The 21,221-nt window shown below is 38.3% G+C and overlaps 2 protein-coding genes and 1 long non-coding RNA gene across 4 annotated transcripts; 2 read left to right on the top strand and 1 right to left on the bottom strand.

The window, feature by feature from the left end:
- Window positions 1-6: 6 nt before the first annotated feature.
- LOC122087299 (E3 ubiquitin-protein ligase DIS1) lies at window positions 7-9,446 on the top strand. 2 transcript variants are annotated; one of them, XM_042656378.1, is made up of 4 exons: window positions 7-146; window positions 3,534-3,766; window positions 8,146-8,532; window positions 8,929-9,446. In XM_042656378.1, the coding sequence occupies exons 2-4, from the start codon at window positions 3,557-3,559 to the stop codon at window positions 9,247-9,249; spliced, it is 918 nt and encodes a 305-aa protein (XP_042512312.1). In that variant the 5' UTR covers window positions 7-146; window positions 3,534-3,556; the 3' UTR covers window positions 9,250-9,446. The 2 variants fall into 2 exon arrangements, with proteins under 2 accessions (XP_042512312.1, XP_042512313.1); XM_042656379.1 differs by lacking the exon at window positions 7-146 and adding an exon at window positions 2,495-2,772.
- A 494-nt stretch (window positions 9,447-9,940) lies between these two features.
- On the top strand, window positions 9,941-10,438 carry LOC122085855. Its single transcript, XR_006142256.1, has 2 exons — window positions 9,941-10,075; window positions 10,169-10,438. It is a non-coding gene; the product is annotated as an uncharacterized LOC122085855 (long non-coding RNA).
- Window positions 10,439-16,015: 5,577 nt separating this feature from the next.
- On the bottom strand, window positions 16,016-20,640 carry LOC122087478 (uridine 5'-monophosphate synthase-like). The gene is made up of 6 exons (XM_042656631.1): window positions 19,752-20,640; window positions 18,103-18,186; window positions 17,497-17,579; window positions 17,326-17,413; window positions 16,921-17,175; window positions 16,016-16,375 (listed from the first exon to the last, which is right to left on the bottom strand). Exons 1-6 carry the CDS (start codon window positions 20,523-20,525, stop codon window positions 16,247-16,249), a joined length of 1,413 nt encoding a protein of 470 aa, XP_042512565.1. The 5' UTR covers window positions 20,526-20,640; the 3' UTR covers window positions 16,016-16,246.
- Window positions 20,641-21,221: the final 581 nt, after the last annotated feature.

The raw sequence follows: 21,221 nt of genomic DNA on the forward strand, positions 1-21,221 counted from the left end.
ACCCCCCCCCCCCGCCGGTAGTGGCTTTAATTCGAATTTAACTGTTACTATATAGCCTGCCCGTCAGCTGAGGAATCTCTCTCTCTCTGATAAGGGTGTTGGATTTGCTCTCATGGGCTTTTTTTGATTTCAAGAGGCATTGCCAGGTTTGCTCTAATTTTCTAACTTCGTTTTTTGTTTTCTGGGCTTGATTTTAGTGGTTTTTGTATTCTTTGGCTTTCTGGGTTTAGTTGATTCTCGACTTCCTTGTGGTTTTTTGAATAGAGGTATGGTTTTTTTGGAGCTGTTAACGAGAAATGTTGGATCTGTGAGTTTTCATTTGAATTTGTTTTTTGGGGGTATGCTGTTCTTTTAGGGTTCTCTTGATGTGGGAACCGGAGGCGGCCCATTTCGTAGATACTCCCGTTGGAACCGTTCTTGTGTTTTTTAAACTTTATTTTGATCTCTGTCGATATGTTGCTTGGGCGTTCTATGTTCTGTGATAATATTTTGGTGGAGCTTATCAACCCAGCAGAAGATAATACATGATTAGTGAAATATGGATGAAAAATGGATGGGATCAGTGCTATAGCATTTGCCGCTAATCTTACAGTACAATTGGCTGTGGCAGTAGCATTGTCCATTTGTCCCAGATCCACATTTCATTAGATTGAATTTGTATCATTCCTGATGCCAGAGCCTAGCACTTGTCTACAGTTTTGTAAGTTCTAGTGAATTGTGAATTAACTTTGAGATAGTTGTTGTCAAGATCTAATGAAGTTGTTAAGTAAATAGTGGGTAGAGTCTTGTGTGTCCATATAGACAGACTTGGGTTTGGGATCGTCAAACTGAAGGCAGACCTTTTCTGCTCTCTTTTTTATTTTGCTTATTCTTTTTTGATTTGTTACACATGCCTTCTGTCAGATTTTATTTATTTATTTTGATCGTATCCACATTTGTAACATTTGATTATTGTAGATGATGAGGGTTAAAGAGCAGATAATGAAGTGAACATATGTGAACACAAGTGTTATTGCATTGTGATGTTCTACAAAACTTGCAAAAGATTATTAGAGCTTGAAGCTTAAAATTAGGATGCTTTTTTAGAGATAAAAATTTTCTGCTTTGACTCAGCGGGCATAAAAGCCTGCACCAATAGGTCTTGTGTGCTACACCAAAGCTGATGTAACAGACCTAGACCTTGCAAATTGTGGGAACTCTCTTCAATTAGTCAGACTTGTCAAGTCAGCAATAGGCCTGTGGACCACCTTGTATTGCAGTTTTCCACATCAAGGGCTGTTGAATATTCTGAATTTTCTTAAATAGATAATTGCTTGAAAAGGTGTCCTCTTCTATGGTGCAATGCTGAATGCTAAAGAGCTTAAATGTGCCCCATGGAAAGGGGGTGTTCAGAAAAACAGATAGAATTGCTATGGGAAAGGTTAAACATTGGTCCGGTCCACTGGATAAGGGTATAGGATCACCAAACTGAGAATTCTGATTTAAGAACTCAATAGGTATTAAACTAAAGGAAAAGTGGTACTGAAAACAGTAAAACAAATTCAGATTGAAAAGAAGAAATCGGGAACTCAAAGTCTGGCTGGTTGCTTTTCTGGAATGAGATGACCAGGAGTGGTTGATTGGCCTCTGACTGAAGTTTAAGGACAAGTTTCAAACAATTGAAAGGCAATATTGGGATCAGTAATAGAAGGTTGTGGTTGGTATTCCAATTTATCTGCTGGTTTATGATGTAGATGACCCCATGTATAGGATCCATTATCGTAGAAGGAAGAACCAGCACTAAAGCTGGTTCAAACCTGATCCCATCGATCGAGCCTGTAGAAGTTTTGTTCTCAGTTTCTAAAAGAATATTTTCCACTACCTTTGACTTATCTTTTTTGTCCAAAATTGAAGACCAAGAAGTTGCAGGGAGGGGTCAATTCCGCTCTTCTAGAAGGTCATAAATCCTTCTATTGATTTCAGTTCTAACTGTGGGTTTTTGTCTTTTGCGTCGATTGGTCAAACACAAGAGGGAAGTCTTGGTTCAGCTTTTAGAGGATTCCTTAGTTTTTACTTTATTTTATTTTCTTAGCAAGCAAGGTAGTTAATAGAGGAAATCTTTGTTTCCTTTTGTATTAGTTTTGACTTTGAAACCTTCATTTTTTAAGACTTCCTATTTCACAGTTTTAGTCTCTAAAATTATCCAAGCTATAAATAGGCCCCCCATTGACTGTAGCTTCTACATAGTTTTTTTGAATGAAATTTTGTAGCTTTTCTTGCTCTCAAAGTCTGACAGATTTATGTCAGCAACTGAGATAGCTGTGGGACAGCCTACCCCTACCCACATGTATCCCAATCGATTATCAGTTTTCTTCTTTCTTTTCTCTGCTGTTTGGGTTTGTTTCTCTGAGTGTTTTAGCTATAATTCAAGGCTTGTTGAAGCTATTCAGTGGTCACAATTATCAGTTACTGTTGAATATTTGAAAACTTCTACAGCCACTCGATCCAGATTTGTTGGGGTTTTGGACTGCTGAGATCTACCAGCTCTGAGATCTGATTCAACCACCCTTTTGAGGGTTGATCAAGGGTTCAAAGAGGGGCACTCAACTGGAATCTTGGAGCTTTCTGACCTCAGTTTGTGGAGTTATTTAGAATCAACTGATTTTGACCTAATTCAGACAAAGGGTCCTATATCTTCGGTCAACCAGAAGCTGCTATTGATCTTTTGGGGTTTTATTGGTCCACCTAGGACCTCGACTCGATCCAAATTTCAGTCTCAACTGACCCTATTTTGTGAGTTACAGTTGTTACAGATTGAGCTAATTTAAGTTTTATTTCTCAGTTGTAAATTCTTATCATAACTGAGTCTATTATTTACCTATTGTTTGGAGCCTATTACTAGTCTTTACTGGGGCTGATTAGAAGTTTACAACTATAATTAGTTTTACATTATTTTAGGGTCATTTTTATAGCAGGTGATTTCAGGGAACAGAAATAAGGTCATTACAACTGACTGTGGTTTGTGGGCATTGCAAGGAATGGAGACTGGGATTAATTTGAATACTTTTGGGTGGTAGTTGAGAGTAGGTGAGGGATTGGCATTACAGGCATTGTGTTTTATTTGTCTAGAGAAACAGAGGGCCTTAGTATGCAACAGCTGTTGGCTAATGTGTGGTAGGAATGTCATAGCATTTAATATTTACAAGCTTCCATGCTAGTAAAATTTACAATGATTCATTTGGTCGCCCATACTAAAATAAAGAGTCCAATTTCAGTGACAAAGTGGTAAAACATTTACATTTACAACAGATTATTGATATGTAGTTGCAATTCTAACATAGAAGGGAAACAGATTCATACATAAAAGCTCCATACGTAATTTATGAACGTAAGTTTTTCTTGTGTGCTATTTGAAACAATAATCTGCGGTACCTTGAACTGGTTGGTTTCTCCTCCTGCTCGAATGCTTACTAGTATATTTTCTGTTTCTTGCAAAAAATGTTTCACATTACATGAATAGTGCGATTGATTTGATTGCGAAATTTTCCTTGCAGGAAATTGGTTGTGCTACTTAGCAATGGCTTCTGCAACTACTTATATTGATGATATGGGGTCCAAGCCTGATGTTATTGATCTTCCTAAAAGCAAAGACATGATGGAAATTTGTGAACATTCAAATGATCCTTCTCAACATGCTATAAAACCGAATGTGACAGTTGCTAGCAGTGTTCGTGATTTGTTGGAATGTCCAGTATGCTTAAATGCTATGTACCCTCCCATCCATCAGGTTTGTTTAAAATATTTGATGCACTTTTGAGTTGAGATACACGATTATTTATCTTAACTTCTTTTGCTCGTCTTAATATTGTGTGGCTCCTCCTGAGGCAAACTCAATGAAACTATTTTGAGAAGTAACTTTATATGTAGTAAATGAGATTGATCCAATGCGACATAGCTAATTAATTTGTTGATCCAATGATAGTATCAAGCTTTTGCTTGTCTCAATCAGCTGATCTAGCCAACCTGGGATTGTCCTGATCTGGTTCTGTATTTGTTGTGAATGATTTGGAGCTCTGTTTAACAACACCAATGCTTAAATCCTTAAACTCAATGGTAGTGTAGTGTCAAATACATAGTTCTAAGTATTGGTATTGGATTGCACGTATCGTATCGGTATTGGCTGAGACTGATACCGACACCTGGCCAATCCGGATTGGGTAGTGGTATGGGAACAGTGGTAAAGTAGAAAAAAAAAATTTTTATTTTTCTTTTAATGAAAAATGGGGGTAAAATTGATCGATACAATCTGGATTGGTCAATTAATCCGGATCATATCGGTATACCTCCTTGGTTACACATGTACTATTAAACTTTTGTTTTGTCGTTCTTGATTGCTGCCTGTCCTTGTTTTGATTTCTTTCATAGCTTGAAAGAGTATGCAAAACAGTTGGTTGAGTAGCACAACCCTTTTTCCAAACCATTCTTTATTTTTGTGTTTGGGTAAAAGAGCAGATTCTGTACTGGAGAATAACTAAGTTGATTTTTTGGTAGAAGTCATATCAATTATCATAACTAAGTGGTTTCTAGACTGATAATCCACTCCCTTCCGAGGAGACATCGAAGATAAAAGCAGCATGAAAAACCTCCAGAACAGCATTTTCATGGAAAAAAGACAAAAAAAGAAAAAAAAAATATAGAACATGAGAAAGTGCTACACGTGGGGAGATCGGAGATTCTTATATGAGCTATTTGGAGAATATTACTGTTATCTACTTCTGCCATCAACATAGTGTCAGTTATTTATTTGAAGATTATTATCTGTTTGTGTCATCTGCTCGTGTTCTTAGCAACAAGTGCAGCAACCTTATACTGTTAGCAGTGATTCCCAGCAACCTTGTGCTGTTATCAGTGGTTTCCTGCAGCCATATGTAGTTGTATGTGGTCTGCAGCGAATTTGTTGTGGTATGTGGTTTGTAGTAACCTATACTGCACTTTTATTAGTCATTCGTAGCAACCAACGTTGCACTTTTACTAGTGGTCCACAGTAACCTATACTGATTACTGCACTTTTCTTAGTGCTTCGTAGCTACCTATGTTGCACTTTTACCAGTGTTTGCAGTGACCTATGCTGCACTTTTATTTGTCTTTGTCAAGATTACTATTGGCCTTCCTTGAGAAGGGTGTTGTTGTTGCTGTTATGATATTTTGGATTGCGGTTGGTCTCTGCCTCTTATTTTGTTTGTTGTTGTCTGGATTTATTTGACACTAATAATTTTCTTTATTATTGTTGCTGTTGATTGGTGCGCTTGAGTTAGTGTTGCTATCAGAATGAAGTTCTCTCTGTGCGCACTGGCATTTACAATTGTCATATACGCTACTGCTATTAATATCTATTCTTGTTGTTCAAGTTGGAGCCTTTTGATACATATATATATATATATATATATATATAGTTAAAGGACTATGTCCGGGAGTGTGGCAGTTACGCCCAGACTCAGGAGGGGGCAAAATGACCTCCCCATCTCCCAATGAAAGGTGGAAATTCTGCCCCTGTAGATCCTTCCCCATGTGCTCCCATTGGCCCCTGTGCTAGTGCAGGGGCCACACTCCCAGATAAAAAACTCTGCCCCACATATATATATATATATATATAGCAGATAATGTCCGGGCAAATGCAATCGTGTGATAGTTCACATTTGATTGATTCAAACTTTCTGTTTGTTACCATTTGATAATTGTATAGGAAGACAATTGCCCAAGACAACTGTGGTATGCCCAGTTTATAGCTGCTTGTCCTCTTTTGTCTTTCTGTCATCTCAACCTCACACATAAGCATCACGTCCCTAGGGACAGACTGTCAAGCTCTAAGGCTATCATGGTATTGCCAGCATGGTTACATCTAACTGCCTATTAGGAAAGTTTCCACTTCAAAGTCACCTCATTTGGCACCGGTTAAAGGAATAGTAGCAGTAATGGTAACAGAACTGTTCCAAAGGCTTGTCACTGATGCATTAAATCTTTGTGTTCTCTTTTTCCCACAACAAGGGGATGAAAATCACTGGAATGAATACCCAGATTTACATTTTGCTGGTGCTAGCCAGGGAAAAATTGATATTCGACAGAAGCCCTTGAGAGCTTGACAGCGCCTTTGACCCACGAGAGGTCCAAATCTCTTGATAGAATGCCCGAAATGCCTTCAGAAACGAAAATTCAGCAGTGGGGCCAAAACAATAGGGAGAAGGTGTTCTAAAAATAGAAAGGAAAAAAAAGTTTGGATCCACAAAAGTATGCTTAGGCAGTTCCTTCGTTGAGCACAACAGAATGAAGAGAATTTGTATCATTTCAAATCCCTATTCTTATTGAAGAGAAGAAGCGAGAAAAACGGAAATCTTCCTACTAGAACAAGAAGTCCTATAGTTAACTCTTTATCTATATATCTTGGGCGAAAGAACACTGCCAGTCTGGTGCAGGAGATTCCATATGTGCAGGCGAATGAGGGATAGGCGGGAGCATCTTCAGTGCAAACTCGGGTGCAGGCAGCACCATCATTACACGCTTGCTGTGTCTGAGGGTTTTCTATGCCAGATCAGTAGGGTTCTTTTTCACACGTATATATATGTGTATATATATATATATATATATGCTCTCTAGCTTGAGGGGGAGTGTTGAGTATTGTATCCTCTCTCCTCTTCTTCTTCTTCATACCCAAGTCTTGAACATTCGACATCAGGGTTGCCCACACAATCAACAAGCCATTTAGTCGTAGTCTAAGTTAGGCATTGTTATTTACTTTAGTTAAGTCTTTGGGTGGAATTAAACTTTTGTAGGTTTCCTACTAATAGTTGGTTGTTTGATTGATATAAGGGAGGCGCATTCCAAGTTAGAGGCATTCCATTCTTTCCTATCGTGTTCACCCTCTCTCCTCTAGTCCTCTTCTCCATCTCCATTCTTCACTTCTTCACAGGTTCTGTTTGACTGTTTGTTAAAAAAAATTATTTTTTGGGTTCATCAAAGCCTCGTTCAACTAAGCTAGATTCTATTTTGATGCTCAAAATAAAACCATTTACAATAACTTAAAAGTAGAACCTGAATGTTCTACAGACTTAACATGACCCAGGCCAACTAAGTGCAAAAATAATAAATTCCACAATCAGTTATAGTAGTTCTCAACCAAGCACAACTTGTTTGAGCTTCCTCGAGAATCAAGACATACTGATAATTCTGAGGCTGAAGTTGGCTCGATGTGGGATCAAAGCCATCTGGTGCTGAATATGCAGTTATGTTTTTTCTGATTTCCAGCCCTAGACCTTTTTTTGTCTCTAGGAACTTTTGTTGATCCCAAAAATTCATTAAAATGCTTATAGCAGACATATGGGGTTGAATTTGTTTGAAATCACCTCACCTTATGCTGAAATTTTTTCAACATTTAGTCTGGCTGCATACATTTATCATATGTAATGAAGCTACAAGTGTATAGGGTGAATGGGAGTTCCACCCTTTCCTTGTTATATCTTCACTAGTCTTATTAGCTAGTAGCTATATGTTAGTGTTATGTTTTGCTTCACCTTGTTGTCTTTATGTAATTTACTCATTGTTGGAATCCCACCTTTAATGACAATATAAAGGTGCTCTAGGGGTTCTCTTCTCTGAATGCTACCGGGGCTCTAGGGGTTCTCTTCTCTGAATGCTACCGGGGCTCTAGGGGTTCTCTTCTCTCCATCGATATTGGAATTGGTCTCCTCTTTCACTCTTGGTTCTCTTCTTCATAGATTCTGGTTTATTTGATTTGCTACATGGTATCGGAGCAATGAATAAGAAAAGAAGAAAACAAAATCATCAGATTCTGTTTTGTCTCTCTTCCACTGCTGCCCTCTGTTTTGTTAACATGCATATTCCTTGTTGATAAAATATAAAAAACAAGGATATTTTGTTGATGAAGCCTGCTGATCTGTGCTCCATGTGATGGGTTCTGTTTTGCCGCCTTGGTGGTCTGTAATAGCAGATGGCTACACATTGTGTTCTTTTATATTCAGGATGGAAATGGTTCTTAAGCGTCAAGATTTTACTAGTTAGTTTGACTGTTGTCTCTGGTGTCCTTTTATTTATTAAAACCTGAATTAAATTATATTAAATCAATTTTATGTTCTCATCTCCTTATGGTTGCAGTGTTCAAATGGCCACACATTGTGTTCTGGTTGCAAGCCTAGGGTGCACAACCGGTGCCCCACTTGTCGACATGAACTAGGAAATATAAGATGTCTTGCTCTAGAGAAGATTGCAGCCTCACTTGAACTTCCTTGCAAGTATCAGAGCTTTGGGTGCACGGGCATATACCCTTACTATAGCAAACTAAAGCATGAATCGCACTGTGCATTTAGACCCTACAACTGTCCATATGCTGGTTCAGAGTGCACTGTCATTGGTGATATCCCTTATCTGGTGACCCACCTGAAAGATGACCACAAAGTGGACATGCACAATGGCAGTACTTTCAACCATCGCTATGTAAAATCCAATCCACATGAAGTAGAGAATGCCACATGGATGTTAACAGTACGTCTTCTGTTTAGTATGCTTTTGTTATTTTTCCTTTCTACGGCTTTTGTTTTTAAATGCAGAAGGTTCACTCTGTACATACGGCTGTTGCTAGCCATATAGAGGGAAGACATGTACAGTTCCCTTTGTCCATATCACATTATTCCAACCTGTTTCTGGACGTTTCCCCAATAATTGCGGCTATTCAGAAGGGGGTTCCTCTTGCCTGTGGGTGGTTATTGGTGAACTAGATTAAGTGGCTGATGTGGCTGGAGGGTTAGAGCCCTTTAGTTCCTGCCTAATCATCAGCAGGCAACCGTCCAGAAAACAGGTGTGGATGGATTTCATGTAACCCTTCTAAATTTGTTTTATTGTCATGTAACAGATTTCTATTGTCTGATTTCTTTTCTGTAGGTTTTCAGTTGCTTTGGCCAGTATTTCTGTCTGCATTTTGAGGCATTCCAGCTTGGTATGGCACCAGTGTATATAGCATTCTTGCGGTTTATGGGTGATGACAATGAAGCCAAGAACTATACTTACAGTCTTGAAGTGGGTGGTAATGGGAGGAAGATGATATGGCAAGGGGTTCCTAGAAGCATAAGAGACAGCCACAGGAAAGTACGTGACAGTTTTGACGGCCTTATTATCCAACGCAACATGGCTCTCTTCTTCTCAGGTGGAGACAGGAAGGAGTTGAAGCTTAGGGTGACTGGGAGGATTTGGAAAGAACAATGAGGATGTCCATCTTACTCACCTGAATTTATTTAATAGTTTCTCCTATAATAGTAGTTACTTGTCTCTTAGTCTTCTGTTCATGTATTTCCTGGATCATAGAAGGCAAATTCTCTTTGCTTATGCATGCATTGAATACATGAGTGGAAAGACATCATCATATAAATATGGTTTTAAGGAAAAAAGAAATAGTTCATGCATGTGGTGTTCATAAATTTGCATCTGCTATGTTAGCTTTGTCAACCTAATATTGGCAATGTCACCTCACAACCCCCCTACCCTCAGGGAAAAAAAAAAAATGAGAAAATTGCACTCCCCTCCCTTGAACTATGGCTTAATATCAAATTCTCCCACATACTTTCATATATATCAACACCATTCCCTCTAGTTTGATAGCCTTGTTAAGTGATGACATCATCATTCAAACATGTAATTTGCAGTTGAAATTACCCTTCCCATAAGAATTAAGTCTTAAGGATTTGCCCTTCATCATCACTGCACTCTACGGTCGATTGCCCTTGATCCCCGGCAACGATTTGCTCCGTAGATGCTCTGTTCTGCCGTTGAGAGAGTTGTTCTTGGCTGTCGATCTGTTCAGCCGCCGTTGCCCCTTCTTCATTGCTCTATTCCGCCGCCATAACCACACCAAGTTGCTGGTTTCCGCAGAGCTTTCTGTCACCACCCCCCCCCCCCCCCCCGCTGTGCCCTTTCTTTATGGTTCTTCAATTTGTCCCTTCATAGACCCAGAATTCAATTGCCAAAAATACGGAAGACCCGATAAGATCTACCTCAAACACAAGTGGAAGCCACTGGGTTGTGACCTCCCAAGGTACTTTCTATCGCATTTAATAGCTATAAGATAGCTCTTTGCTATCTGTTCTTCACTGTAAGTGTTTAAGGCTTTGGAATTTGGAATATACAGGTTTAATGGGATGCAATTCCTGATGGAATGGAAAGGGAAGAAGATTATGTTTGTGGGTGACTCACTGAGCCTAAACCAGTGGGAATCACTAAACTGCTTGATTCATGCTTCAATGCCCAACGCCAGGACCACTGTTGTGAGGAGTGGAACTTTTTCTCCAGTAACATTTGTGTTTTCTTCTCTTCTCTTCTCTTCTCTTCTCTTCATTCCCAACAGAGCAATTCTGCTCCTTTTGAGTAATAACTAATGAAAATTTGAAGGATATGGGAAGACCCACTTGCAATTGAATCATTCTGTTTGATTTAGTGTTAATCAATTTCACTTCAGCATCAATTTAGGGTACAGTTAATTATTTTAGGGTAGAGGAGAGTAGAGATAATAGGAATGATGAATCAGAGAGTAAAACTTCACCAAAATATTCAAGCGCATTAGTGATTTCTCCGGAGAGGATGCGAAGGAGAGAAGCCTACTTAAGCACAAGGTGCAGCTGGGCGAGCTTTCTTCTTTTTTTTTTTGGTAATACAAAATCTTATTGAAAAAAGGACCGGTTACAAGCTAAGGCATCAGCTTCGTAGAGCTGATTCAACCAAGGAGTGGATTGAGGCCATACTGTCCTACACTGGATGGATAGGCCTCTCCTTGCAAGGGTGTCGCAATACCGTTAACAACCCTTGGAACATAAGAAAAGGAACACTCTATAGGGTTGGTACACATGAACCTGATATCCTCAATGATAGGCCGGATTTGAAAAGAAATACAGCTAGAATCGTTTGAAAGGTAGTAATCACCTCTAGGTTGTCTGATTCCACCCAAAGGCAAAAATATCCTAAACCAATTGCTTCCAAAATACCTTTCTTAATTGCTTCAGCTTCTCCGCTAATGATTGAGTGCATTGGTGTTGGATTCGATCCAGCCAACAGTGGAGATCCATTGTGACTACGAATGGGCGAGCTTTCTTCTAATCGTGAGAGATGTTTAAGAGAAATGGGATGGTGATGAAGAAAAGAGAAGAAAATATAGTGATGCCAGAGGGGCAAACTAGTCTTTTTATAGTCTAGTTTAACACTGTCAGTCACTTATGGGACGATTGAAAGCATCTTCAAACTAGAGGGGAGGGTGTTGATATATATGAAAGTACGTGGGAGGAACTTGATATTACGCCATAGTTCAAGGGAGGGGAGTGTAATTTCCTCTATTATTGGCAGTGGAATAGATGAACATTTTGAAGGACCAAACAGAGGATCAATGATGCAAGCTGAACTTGATTGTACATTGAGTGTTTTGACACATCCATTAGATGGATGGCTTTTCTAAGCCATTCAAATTTTGTGCAGTGGTAGATTTAGTTTTCTTTCACTTGACTTTAGTGTGATAGGCAATCAGAGGTAAGGGTGTCAATTTCAAACCGAAATCGAGCCAAATTAACCGAATCGAATTTATTCGGTTCAAATTCGGTTTGAATATGTGAGTATGCTATTTGGTTCAGCTCAGTTTCGGTTTAGGGTGTTAGAACCGTTGGTTCAAACTGAAACTAAACTAGATTGCTCTTATCATTCAAGAGTTTTTTTGCAAGCTCTTTTTTTTTTGTGGTAAGAGTTTTTACAATTTATCATCACATATTTATAAGCTAAGATAATTTTGGAGTTAGCAATGGCCATAAGGCCTATAACTTGAGCCCATTATGGCTTTTGGTCCATCAGTCATGGTTCAAAAGTGGAACCGCTCTCATAACTAAATTAAAACCGAGGTATAAAATCGAATTAAAACTGCATATCAGAACCGAATTGGAACCGAAATCAAACCGAGCCGAATTGAATCAGTTTGAGTATCTATATATGGAACCGAGTCTATTCTCGATTCGGTTATGGTCCACCTTATCCTCATTTGGAACCGAATCAAAATCGAACTGAATAACCAAAATCGAACCGATTGACACCCTTGGCCAGAGGGATTGGTAGATTGCAATGTTTAGTGGACATTGGAGCAATTTTTCCCTTAAAATCTTTCCAATCGTGGCTGGAAATAATTTGAAGGGACTTTCTTATTGACACTCTTAGGTGTCAAATAATTGTCTTGGGAAAAGACTCAATTTGGCATAGGAAATGCCCTAGCATTTGTAAGGTGCGAAAAGACCAAGGAGAAAAGTATCTGTATCAGTCTCCGTATCAATCAGTTAAATTTAAGATACGCATCGGAGGGTATCATATCATATCGAAGATATGCTAAGATATGCTAAAGGTCAAGGATTAAAGTATCGGTATTGGTCACCATATTAGTTGGCTAAATTTAAGATACATATCGAAGGGTATCATTTCGGTATCAGAGATACTTTAAACCATGGAAAAGACTATGTTGGCCCCCATTGACATGTGCTGAATATGATCTTATGTGCCTTACCATTGGCCCGCTAGTCAAGTGTTTTATGTTAGATTGGCAGGGTACTCTCACCCAAATTATTTTCATATAGTTATGTTTTTTTCCCCATTGAGGTATCGAAATATAGTGTCATTCATATATAATAATAATATATATATTTACATGTAATGACAACTTTTGATAATGAAATAATTTATACAAGCCATCTTCAAATTATTAATAAAACTCTTTTATATTCATAATTTATTTAAATTTTGAGAACAAGAAAAGATACAATTAAAAGTTGTCAAATTCTTAAATTACCCTATAGAGTTGTAATTTAAATTGGTTACTAAAAGGATACAAAGTCCTATGATTGGATCAGATATGGTTGGGATCAAATTGAGTCCAATTAAGATCTCTCTCTCTCTCTCTCTCTCTCTCTCTCTCTCTCTCTCTCTCTCTCTATATATATATATATATATATATATATATATATATATTTTTTTTTTACAAACATTAATCAATCTCTGCGATCATAGTTGGATGTGAAGAAAAGAAAAGAAAATAATACAAAAGACGTAATAAGACAAAAATCATAAACTGTACTGACCGGTTTTCAAACAATTCGGTGGTTTGATTTTGGTTATAGTCTGAAGTGGTTCTATTCAAATTCCAAACTGGAAAATAGGGTGATCTAGTAAAAATACAAACTTACATAGAGATTGTAAAAAATAAATAAATAAATATTCTAGTTTAATAGGCCTAAGTTGTATCTCTAGATTGGCACAAATATATCTCATGTGGTAGATTAGATAGAATTGAAAATTTGTGGACATGTGGATCTCAAGTTCTTTTGTTCATATGTTAAGTTTCAGGCAAAATAAAGTAGTCAAATGGCAATATAAAGCTTTGAAAATCCAACCAAAAAAAAAAGAAGAAGAAGAAGAAGAAGAAGCACAAGATACAAGGTAATGTGTCAAATGTCAATGCAACAACAACACAACTCAACCTTGTCCCAACAAAATGGGGTTCACTATATAGATTCTAGCGTTCCAATCGAATCAATTTGAGATCATACTTAAGACAAGACCTAAACTATGCATGTCTTTTTTCACTACCTCTATAGCTAATATATGGGCATTGTAGTTGAAATTAAGTTTTAAATTGGAAAATTACCTTTCATGGCAAAACTTGGTGCTGGTTTAGAAATACTTTCAAGATTTACCTGGCTGGAAAAAACTTTTACCAAAATTAAGGGAGGAGTTGTAAAAAAAATTGAATTTTTGAAATTTTCTTTTTCCATTGAGGTTAGTCCAATTCAATACATGGATAAGAACCAGAAGATGAATGGTATACAGTGTGGATTGTGTTGACCTGACAGTTCATATGGAAATCAAGGAAATAGATAATATTCAGATAAATTAGAAAAAATGGAGGAAAGTCTCAGACTGAGAGTTAAAACATTCCAAGTAGAAAAAGAGAGTACTAGAGAAAGAGTCTAATTTGAGAAAAAGAGAGTACTAGAGAAGTATGTGGTTTTGAGTTTGACTCTCTTAATTCCTTGGGGCCACACACACGATCCTGTCGTTAGCTTAAAAAAAAAAAAAAGTTTAAAGAAAGCAATAATGCATGTAAATTAAAATTATCTTTTACTCCATAAACTGTTTAGTGTTTAATTTTAACAACTTTTTTAATATACATTTTTAGAGATTGTTTGTACTACTATCATTAATTGCCTACTCTAAAAGGAATATGATGAAGAACTTGAGGTTGAGGGCAACACATCCATCCCCCTTTGATAAATTTGATGCGTTTTTAATGGGTCATACGTTATTCATAAATCATGCGTTTGGTATATAACTGAACAAAACTCTAGAATTTTTATTTATTGTTTTCAATATTTTCTGCTTGAAGCAACCATAGTCTCAGTCCTCTCTCAGTCACAGAAGGAGAAGAAAAAATGTGTTAAAAGAAATCATGATTCACCCCGATCAAGTTTGACTTATCCAACTCATCAAGTTTCGAAAAAGTGAATAGGGTAAAAAAAACCTAATTTTCCAACTATAGTTTTACCAGGAGAATAAAGAAGAAGAAAATCCAAAATTGTGTTGCAAGGTTGGCAACATTTCCATATGGTCTTTTTTTGTTGTTTTTTTTTTATTTTTGGAGACATTCCTTATGAGAATTGAGAAGCCACTGCAGTTCAATTGTGTTGCAAGGTTGGCTGGTGGCCCACCGACCAAAGTTCAAGTCCGACGGTTCACCTATTTTGCCACATGGATGGATTTAACTTCCCTTGTTGGGTATCTTGAGAATTGTCTGAATTGATAATGTGTGAAATTTTAACCTCAAATTGCACCCTCCTCGGTGGTCCATACACCTTTTTTAGTAGTCCTAAATTTTCAATGCTTGTTTGGCCACTTGAGAAACTCGGTTTTGTTAGAAGCTTAGCATGTAAACAAGGGTTCTTGGGGTTTACATGTTCACCAAATTTCAACCTCCACACCTAATATATCCTAACACCACATCATAAAAATAAGTGAACCCATTTTGCCCAACTAGTACATTATACATAGAAAGCAGCACCTATATGTAGTTCTGCCACCAATTTCAATGGCTTGTTCCTTCGGATCATGGTGATCCTTCCCTGCAACCCCATTAATGAAGATGTGCAATCAAATTCAGTTTTCTCAGTTGCACTTTACAGTCTGGTTGATTCACAGAACAGAAACGAGAGAATCAAAGAATAATATGTACTGTCAAGTTTTCGTCTGTCTCAAGGAAATGAAATAATGAAATGGATGGACATAGTTGATCCATCCAAAAGAATGGCATCTGCTTTACCAAAGATGTGTGCTCTCTAATTAGAGGATCTGCTTTTACCACGACTACTCTTGGTGTAATTAAAAGAGTTTGAAGGAAGTGGTAGTACAGACCTTGAATGACTTTAGTGAGATAATAAGAGGATTCATGGAGTACCAAGAGTGACAAACAGATGCATCTTTAATGCTTCTACTACTAACTAATGAACATTTAGAAGCCACCTTGGTTTCCAGGTAGCGGCAGCAATTCCCAAATTTGAAATTCATTTAGTGAGATAATAAGAGGATTCATGGAGTACCAAGAGTGAAACAGATGCATCTTCGATGCTTCTACGACTAACTAATGAACATTTAGAAACCACCTTGGTTTCCAGGTAGTGGCAGCAATTCGCAAATTTGAACTTCAAAGAAGCCGCATTGCCTTGTGGCAAATAATTAAACATACAGAGCAGAACAAGGCGGCTTACCATTGCACATCAATTCTGAAGGACAGCAATGAATAAAGGTCAAAAGGGCTGATGTATGGTTTATCAATTTTATTTCACTTTTCGTTAAGCATTACTCAGATTTTTGGGTGGTGCAAGACCTAGTTTCCCATTTTACCCACCTCTCTAAGCAGAAGATAACAAATAAAACAGCTAGCAATCACAAAAATTGTTGAACTACATGGTATAAAACTATTCTTTTTCTTAAATGATCTCCAAATATTCATGCTGAAAATCTAACAAGCTTATCAGTTGCTTTTCAGATTTTTTCTTTTTTTCTGGCATCTCATTCTTCCAGACATGCACCACAACAAAAATTAGCAAAAACCTTGACAATTTGAAATGAGCATTCCTTACAACTTCCAGGGACACAGGTTGACCCGGCTGCATGACCTGGTTATGGTTAGAGATTCTTAAAGACATCTTGCCATGTATGCATCCCATCCTTGAAGACGATATTCTCTTGCAGCCTCAGCAGGGTTGGTTGCCTTGATAATTCCACGGCCAACAATTATGATATCACTTCCTCTATCAAAGATGACCTGACATGCAAATGGATAATACCCATTAAGGCTGCTATAGGTCCATTAATATACTCTAAAGCACTATCAGTCGTTTATAAGAAGCAAGTTTGTGCATGCTTCCTAACTTCCTTGGGGCAAAGGGGGGCAGTGAGGAGTGATTTGGTATGACGATACAAGATGAGAACTCATAACAGCAGGACATCCATACCAGGATACCACCGATAGGCAAATACTGAATATGTTTTCAGTTTTCATGCCCTGCACTTGCCTCCACAGCATCAGCATGGATAACTTATTCTCAGCTATTGAGGCCAGAAAAAAATTCTGTTTTTAGCTTAAAATATTCTGTTTTAACACTATATCTAATTTCAGATCTTGAGGAAGATGTAAGGCGATGTAACAGCTTTAATCTACATTTTTCTTCTTTCTCTTAACTGTGAGCAGGACTCCAGCTAACCCCAGATTATTTTATACATAAGGTATAGATCCTGCTCATTGTTCCATCTTGCTATTTAATCTCCGCAAGGAACTGAAATGAGTGTCCACAATGAAAAAGAACTTACAGAATAAGGTGTGTTGTACTGCTGGCCCAGTGCATCACCTCCAGTGACCATTTGAACTCCTGGCGTTGCATGGATAAATGCTGGATTTACCGGTCCCCCTTGCCATGATGCAGGATTGACAGAGATGAACCCAATTACAAAATCAGAATGATCTTCAGCAATCTTCGCAGCGGCAGCAGTGTAATCTCCTTTGGCAAGGTTACCAGATGAGCTCATTTCAGCTAGGAGTAGTAGGCCCCTACCGCGAGGCAAACCCTAGATGCAGTTCAAGAATTTACTCTTTCAGCACCTATGTGTGGCTAAAATTTCAAATGCAAATCCTAAATAAAATGTTGCAGAAAACTCCCATCGCAATTTACAGTCAATTGAGCATATACTAATTTAGCCATGTTGTGAAATGCAAACCTTCAGTTTCAGACCATCCACAATTCCAGGCCCAGAGATTATGTGAGCATTAACTATATCTGCCCAGTCCAGTATACGGAAGACACCTCTGTGAACAACAAAGCCATAAGACTTAAAAGCAAAACATGACGGGGAAATAAGCACAACGAAAATTAAGGAACTGAATCTCACCCTTCATACTGCATAGTCACTGTATTTCCAATATCAGCGAATTTACGATCTTCAAAGATTAAGAAGTTGTGCTTGTCCGCAATCTTCAACAGAAATAAGGCCAATCAGCTAAAACCTCACAGTATTTTTAGTTGGACTAAGCAGAATATGACAACCAAGCATAAACACCGGAAGGTATTGGTTCAGAATATAGACACACTCATGGGGGAAAAGATTCCTGCCTGGCCAGATTACCATAGCACTTCCGTCAAAATTAAGTTCAATCACCCTCTTGCTGGGTTCTCAAATAACATCCATAGCAGAACAAATATTTAGATGTTACAAGTAGAACTAACATCTATCAGAGATGTATTTGGCAATTTTACATTTTATGAAAAAAAAAAAAAATTTATCAACCAAATGACATAAAATGAGTTATAAATATGTTGGCATAAAGGTCTCCAGGTGGATGAACGGTCTGTGTGAGTTATCTAGACCATAATGAAGTCACTCTTTCTTTATTGCTGAGTAACCAAATGAAAAGAAAATTTTACAACAACACAAGGCACAAGAAAATAGGAAGGAATGAAATATGTAAAAGTAACATATGAGGGATTAAATACATACAGCGCGAAGCTGAGATCCAAAGTCTGGAGTAAAATCAGGCAATATATCCACATGGGTTTTCAATAAGCAGATCTCTGGTCCAACCTACACACATATGCAGAAGAGTCAGAGTAGAATCAATGAGTTAGACTTCCTTTATTTCTAATAATGTATGAACAATGACAAATCAAAGAGAACTTAGGTTCACGTCAATAAAGTAAACTAACACCATATAAGTAAGAAAAATAAGTAAAGAAATTTGATCACCTTTTTCCTATCCGCCAGGTTTTACAGAGGATGAAACTTGGATTAGCTATGGTAACAAAAACTCATCAACCAATGTGTCCCAACTCCCAAAACCCTTTGGTGGTTCAATCCCAAATACAAAAATATAAACAGGATTTGTTTTCTACATTTTTCTTTTGGGGGCACGAGCACTGAGAATCAGTAGATTTTCATGCATTGGTCAAGACAAGCCAATCAGTCATATTAACTACTTTATGACTGTCATCCCTGGCTATTAACATCTACATTACAACTTTCACCCCACACCTTTTGGCAACACAAGCACCGTACAGCAAAGGATCATTGCAAAGCTTTACCAGCATTGGAGTAGGAACAGGTAAATGAAATTATCAAACTTCCTAATAGATGGGATCCCTGGGTTGTGTCTGAATATGCAGGTGCAGACGTACAAATCTGTTTGTTCAACTACTGCAGAAAAGGCAATGAAACTTCTGGGATTATTGTGTTTTGATACAAGACTGGTGGCAATAGTGGTTTTTTTCTTTTTTATAAGTAACCAAACCCTGAAAAGGTATTTCTTACGAGCACATGGCATATACTTATAGAGCTGAAACTTGCCACATGAAGTTGAGTATAACCTGAGGAACACATGAACACTTTCAGCCTACCAACTCAACCGACATGTGTCAAAATCATTTCCAGGCAACAGCCCTCTGCTGTTTTGTCATGAAAGCAAACCCACACTCAGTAGCTTTATGAATCGGCTGTGTGTGTGTGTGTGTATCATATCCAATTATCCATCATAGAAGGTTGAGTGTGATCCATATAGCCATATGGATAACTCTTGATTTTAGCTGTGCATGGCTACATGAAGGGAAGGTAAAACTACAAGACCTATATGCAGGTCTGCGCACCCTAAAGTCATCAACAAATGGAAAAATACTCCACGAACACAAACAGAAACCCTATGTTTTTATAACCTTCTCTTTTTGGGACAAGTGTATTTGACCTAAATATCTTCAAAATCTTTTAGAACCCCCACCAAAATTTATTTTTGACCATTCAATATGATGCCGAAAAAACACATGGTTGAGGTTTTTTTTCTTGATTATGACATGGTTGACTTCAAACAAACACAGAGATGCATATACATGTGTTTGATACCAGCTGCTAAACCTAATGTTTGGTCCAACTGACCTTACAAGTCAGTCCTATCCTGCCATCTACCCATTGAACTTATACTAAGACATGAGAAGTAACTTGGACCAGACACTTCAACTGGCTTTGTTTCCGAGATTTGCATCTCTCTGATATTCACTATAGTTGTCGTGGTATCTGGTATCAAAGCTCTGCATTTAGAGGTCCCCACTTTCTGGCTCTGAACAGAATAGAATAAGATGGAAGGGAAAACAGAGTATCCAAACCTTATCTGCAAGACCAAGCAACTCTGCAGCAGTTGAAACATCGGCAGCCAAGCACAGATTACTCTCCTTCGCTTCCATCACCTCAAAAAGCTTCTTTCCAGTTGGATTCTTCGCCATCTTCGCTCTCTCCAAATATTTAACCGAAACCCTTTTTTGAGGAGCCGCCGCAGCAGGAACAGAGACCCTGCGATTCTCCTCCAAGAACGCCTTTACCGTCTTCTCCATCTCCTCCGTAACCCTACCATTCTTTTTCAGAATCTCAACCATTTCGGTTAGCTTGATCATCGAATGCAATTGAATCCCATTCTCAGCGAGATTCTCTCTCCCTCCCTGTTCACGATCGATTAAAACCACAGCATCCGTGACCTTCAACCCAACTGCCCTAAGGGGCGCAGCTGTCTCGAGCACCGAAGCCCCACTGGTAACAAGGTCTTCTACAATAAGACAACTCTGGTTCTCCTTAAACGAACCCTCAATGGCCTTGGAAGTGCCGTAGTCTTTGATCTCCTTGCGACGCATGAGCATTGGAATATTGTTGGAGACGGAGACGCAGGTGGCAATGGGAAGAGCAGTGTAAGGGACGCCACAGACAAGTTCAAAGGTGGAAGAAGAAACAGAGGAGATGAGAAGTTGTGAGATTTCTTGGAGGAGAGATGGGTAAGAGACGATGAGACGGAGATCGATGTAGATTGGAGATTGGATACCTGATTTGAGCTTGAAGCTTCCGAACTTCACAGCTTCGATGGCGTGGAGTTGCAGAACCAAAGACTCCATTGTCGATGTGAGAGAGAGAGAGAGCTCTGGTTTTACTGTTAAGATTAGGGGTTTTAGGGGGCTTATCAATAGGATCTGTGGTTGATCTGGAAACGAAGCATCCACCGGTGGAAGTGCTAAAGCTATAAAGAGTACAACAAAAAGCAGTGAAGACAGTGCGCCAATGGAATCAAAACAACATGATGATGGTGGATCGGTAACTGGGTTTTAAAACCAGGAATCGGGACCAATAATTTAAGGGACGGTATCGGTATTGGTATCAATATCAGTATCGGTATCAATATCAGTATCGGTATCGGTATAAGTATCAGTATAGGTATATGAATCAGTGTTATCAAACTTCATTTGCCTGCATTTGTAGTATGGAATGAGTTAATCATCCACTTTGGTATCTAATGGAACAAAAATGGTGATATTATTCCTCCATTGATCAAGAATTTCGAGCCAACCTCAAGTCGGGAAGGAAGGGAATGCAGCTACGATTACCACTTCTATTGGGGTTGCCATTGCTATGGCAAGGGGGGAGGCTTTCAAGGGTGAAATTGCAAAACAAATGCCCAATATGCTCTATCCGAAGATCCACAGTGATACCAATCCGGATCGGATCGATGGGTATCGATCAATTTTGCCCCTGTTTTTTTTAAAAAGTATTAATTTTTTACTATTTTACCCCTAACACGATACGGATAAACGAGT

The sequence above is a fragment of the Macadamia integrifolia genome, chromosome 8 (genome assembly GCF_013358625.1).
Source record: "Macadamia integrifolia cultivar HAES 741 chromosome 8, SCU_Mint_v3, whole genome shotgun sequence".
Lineage (NCBI taxonomy): Eukaryota > Viridiplantae > Streptophyta > Magnoliopsida > Proteales > Proteaceae > Macadamia > Macadamia integrifolia.

What these genes read in the sequence shown, in the direction of transcription:
- LOC122087299 (XM_042656378.1), top strand. Translation starts at nt 3,557, where the DNA reads ATGGCTTCTGCAACTACTTATATTGATGATATGGGGTCCAAGCCTGAT. An exon ending in TGTACCCTCCCATCCATCAG is followed by an intron (nt 3,767 to 8,145) that starts GTTTGTTTAAAA and finishes TTATGGTTGCAG; the next exon opens with TGTTCAAATGGCCACACATT. An exon ending in ATGCCACATGGATGTTAACA is followed by an intron (nt 8,533 to 8,928) that starts GTACGTCTTCTG and finishes TCTTTTCTGTAG; the next exon opens with GTTTTCAGTTGCTTTGGCCA.
- LOC122087478 (XM_042656631.1), bottom strand. Translation starts at nt 20,525, where the DNA reads ATGGAGTCTTTGGTTCTGCAACTCCACGCCATCGAAGCTGTGAAGTTC. An exon ending in GTGACTATGCAGTATGAAGG is followed by an intron (nt 17,414 to 17,496) that starts GTGAGATTCAGT and finishes TGTTGTTCACAG; the next exon opens with AGGTGTCTTCCGTATACTGG. An exon ending in TGGATGGTCTGAAACTGAAG is followed by an intron (nt 17,176 to 17,325) that starts GTTTGCATTTCA and finishes AACTGCATCTAG; the next exon opens with GGTTTGCCTCGCGGTAGGGG.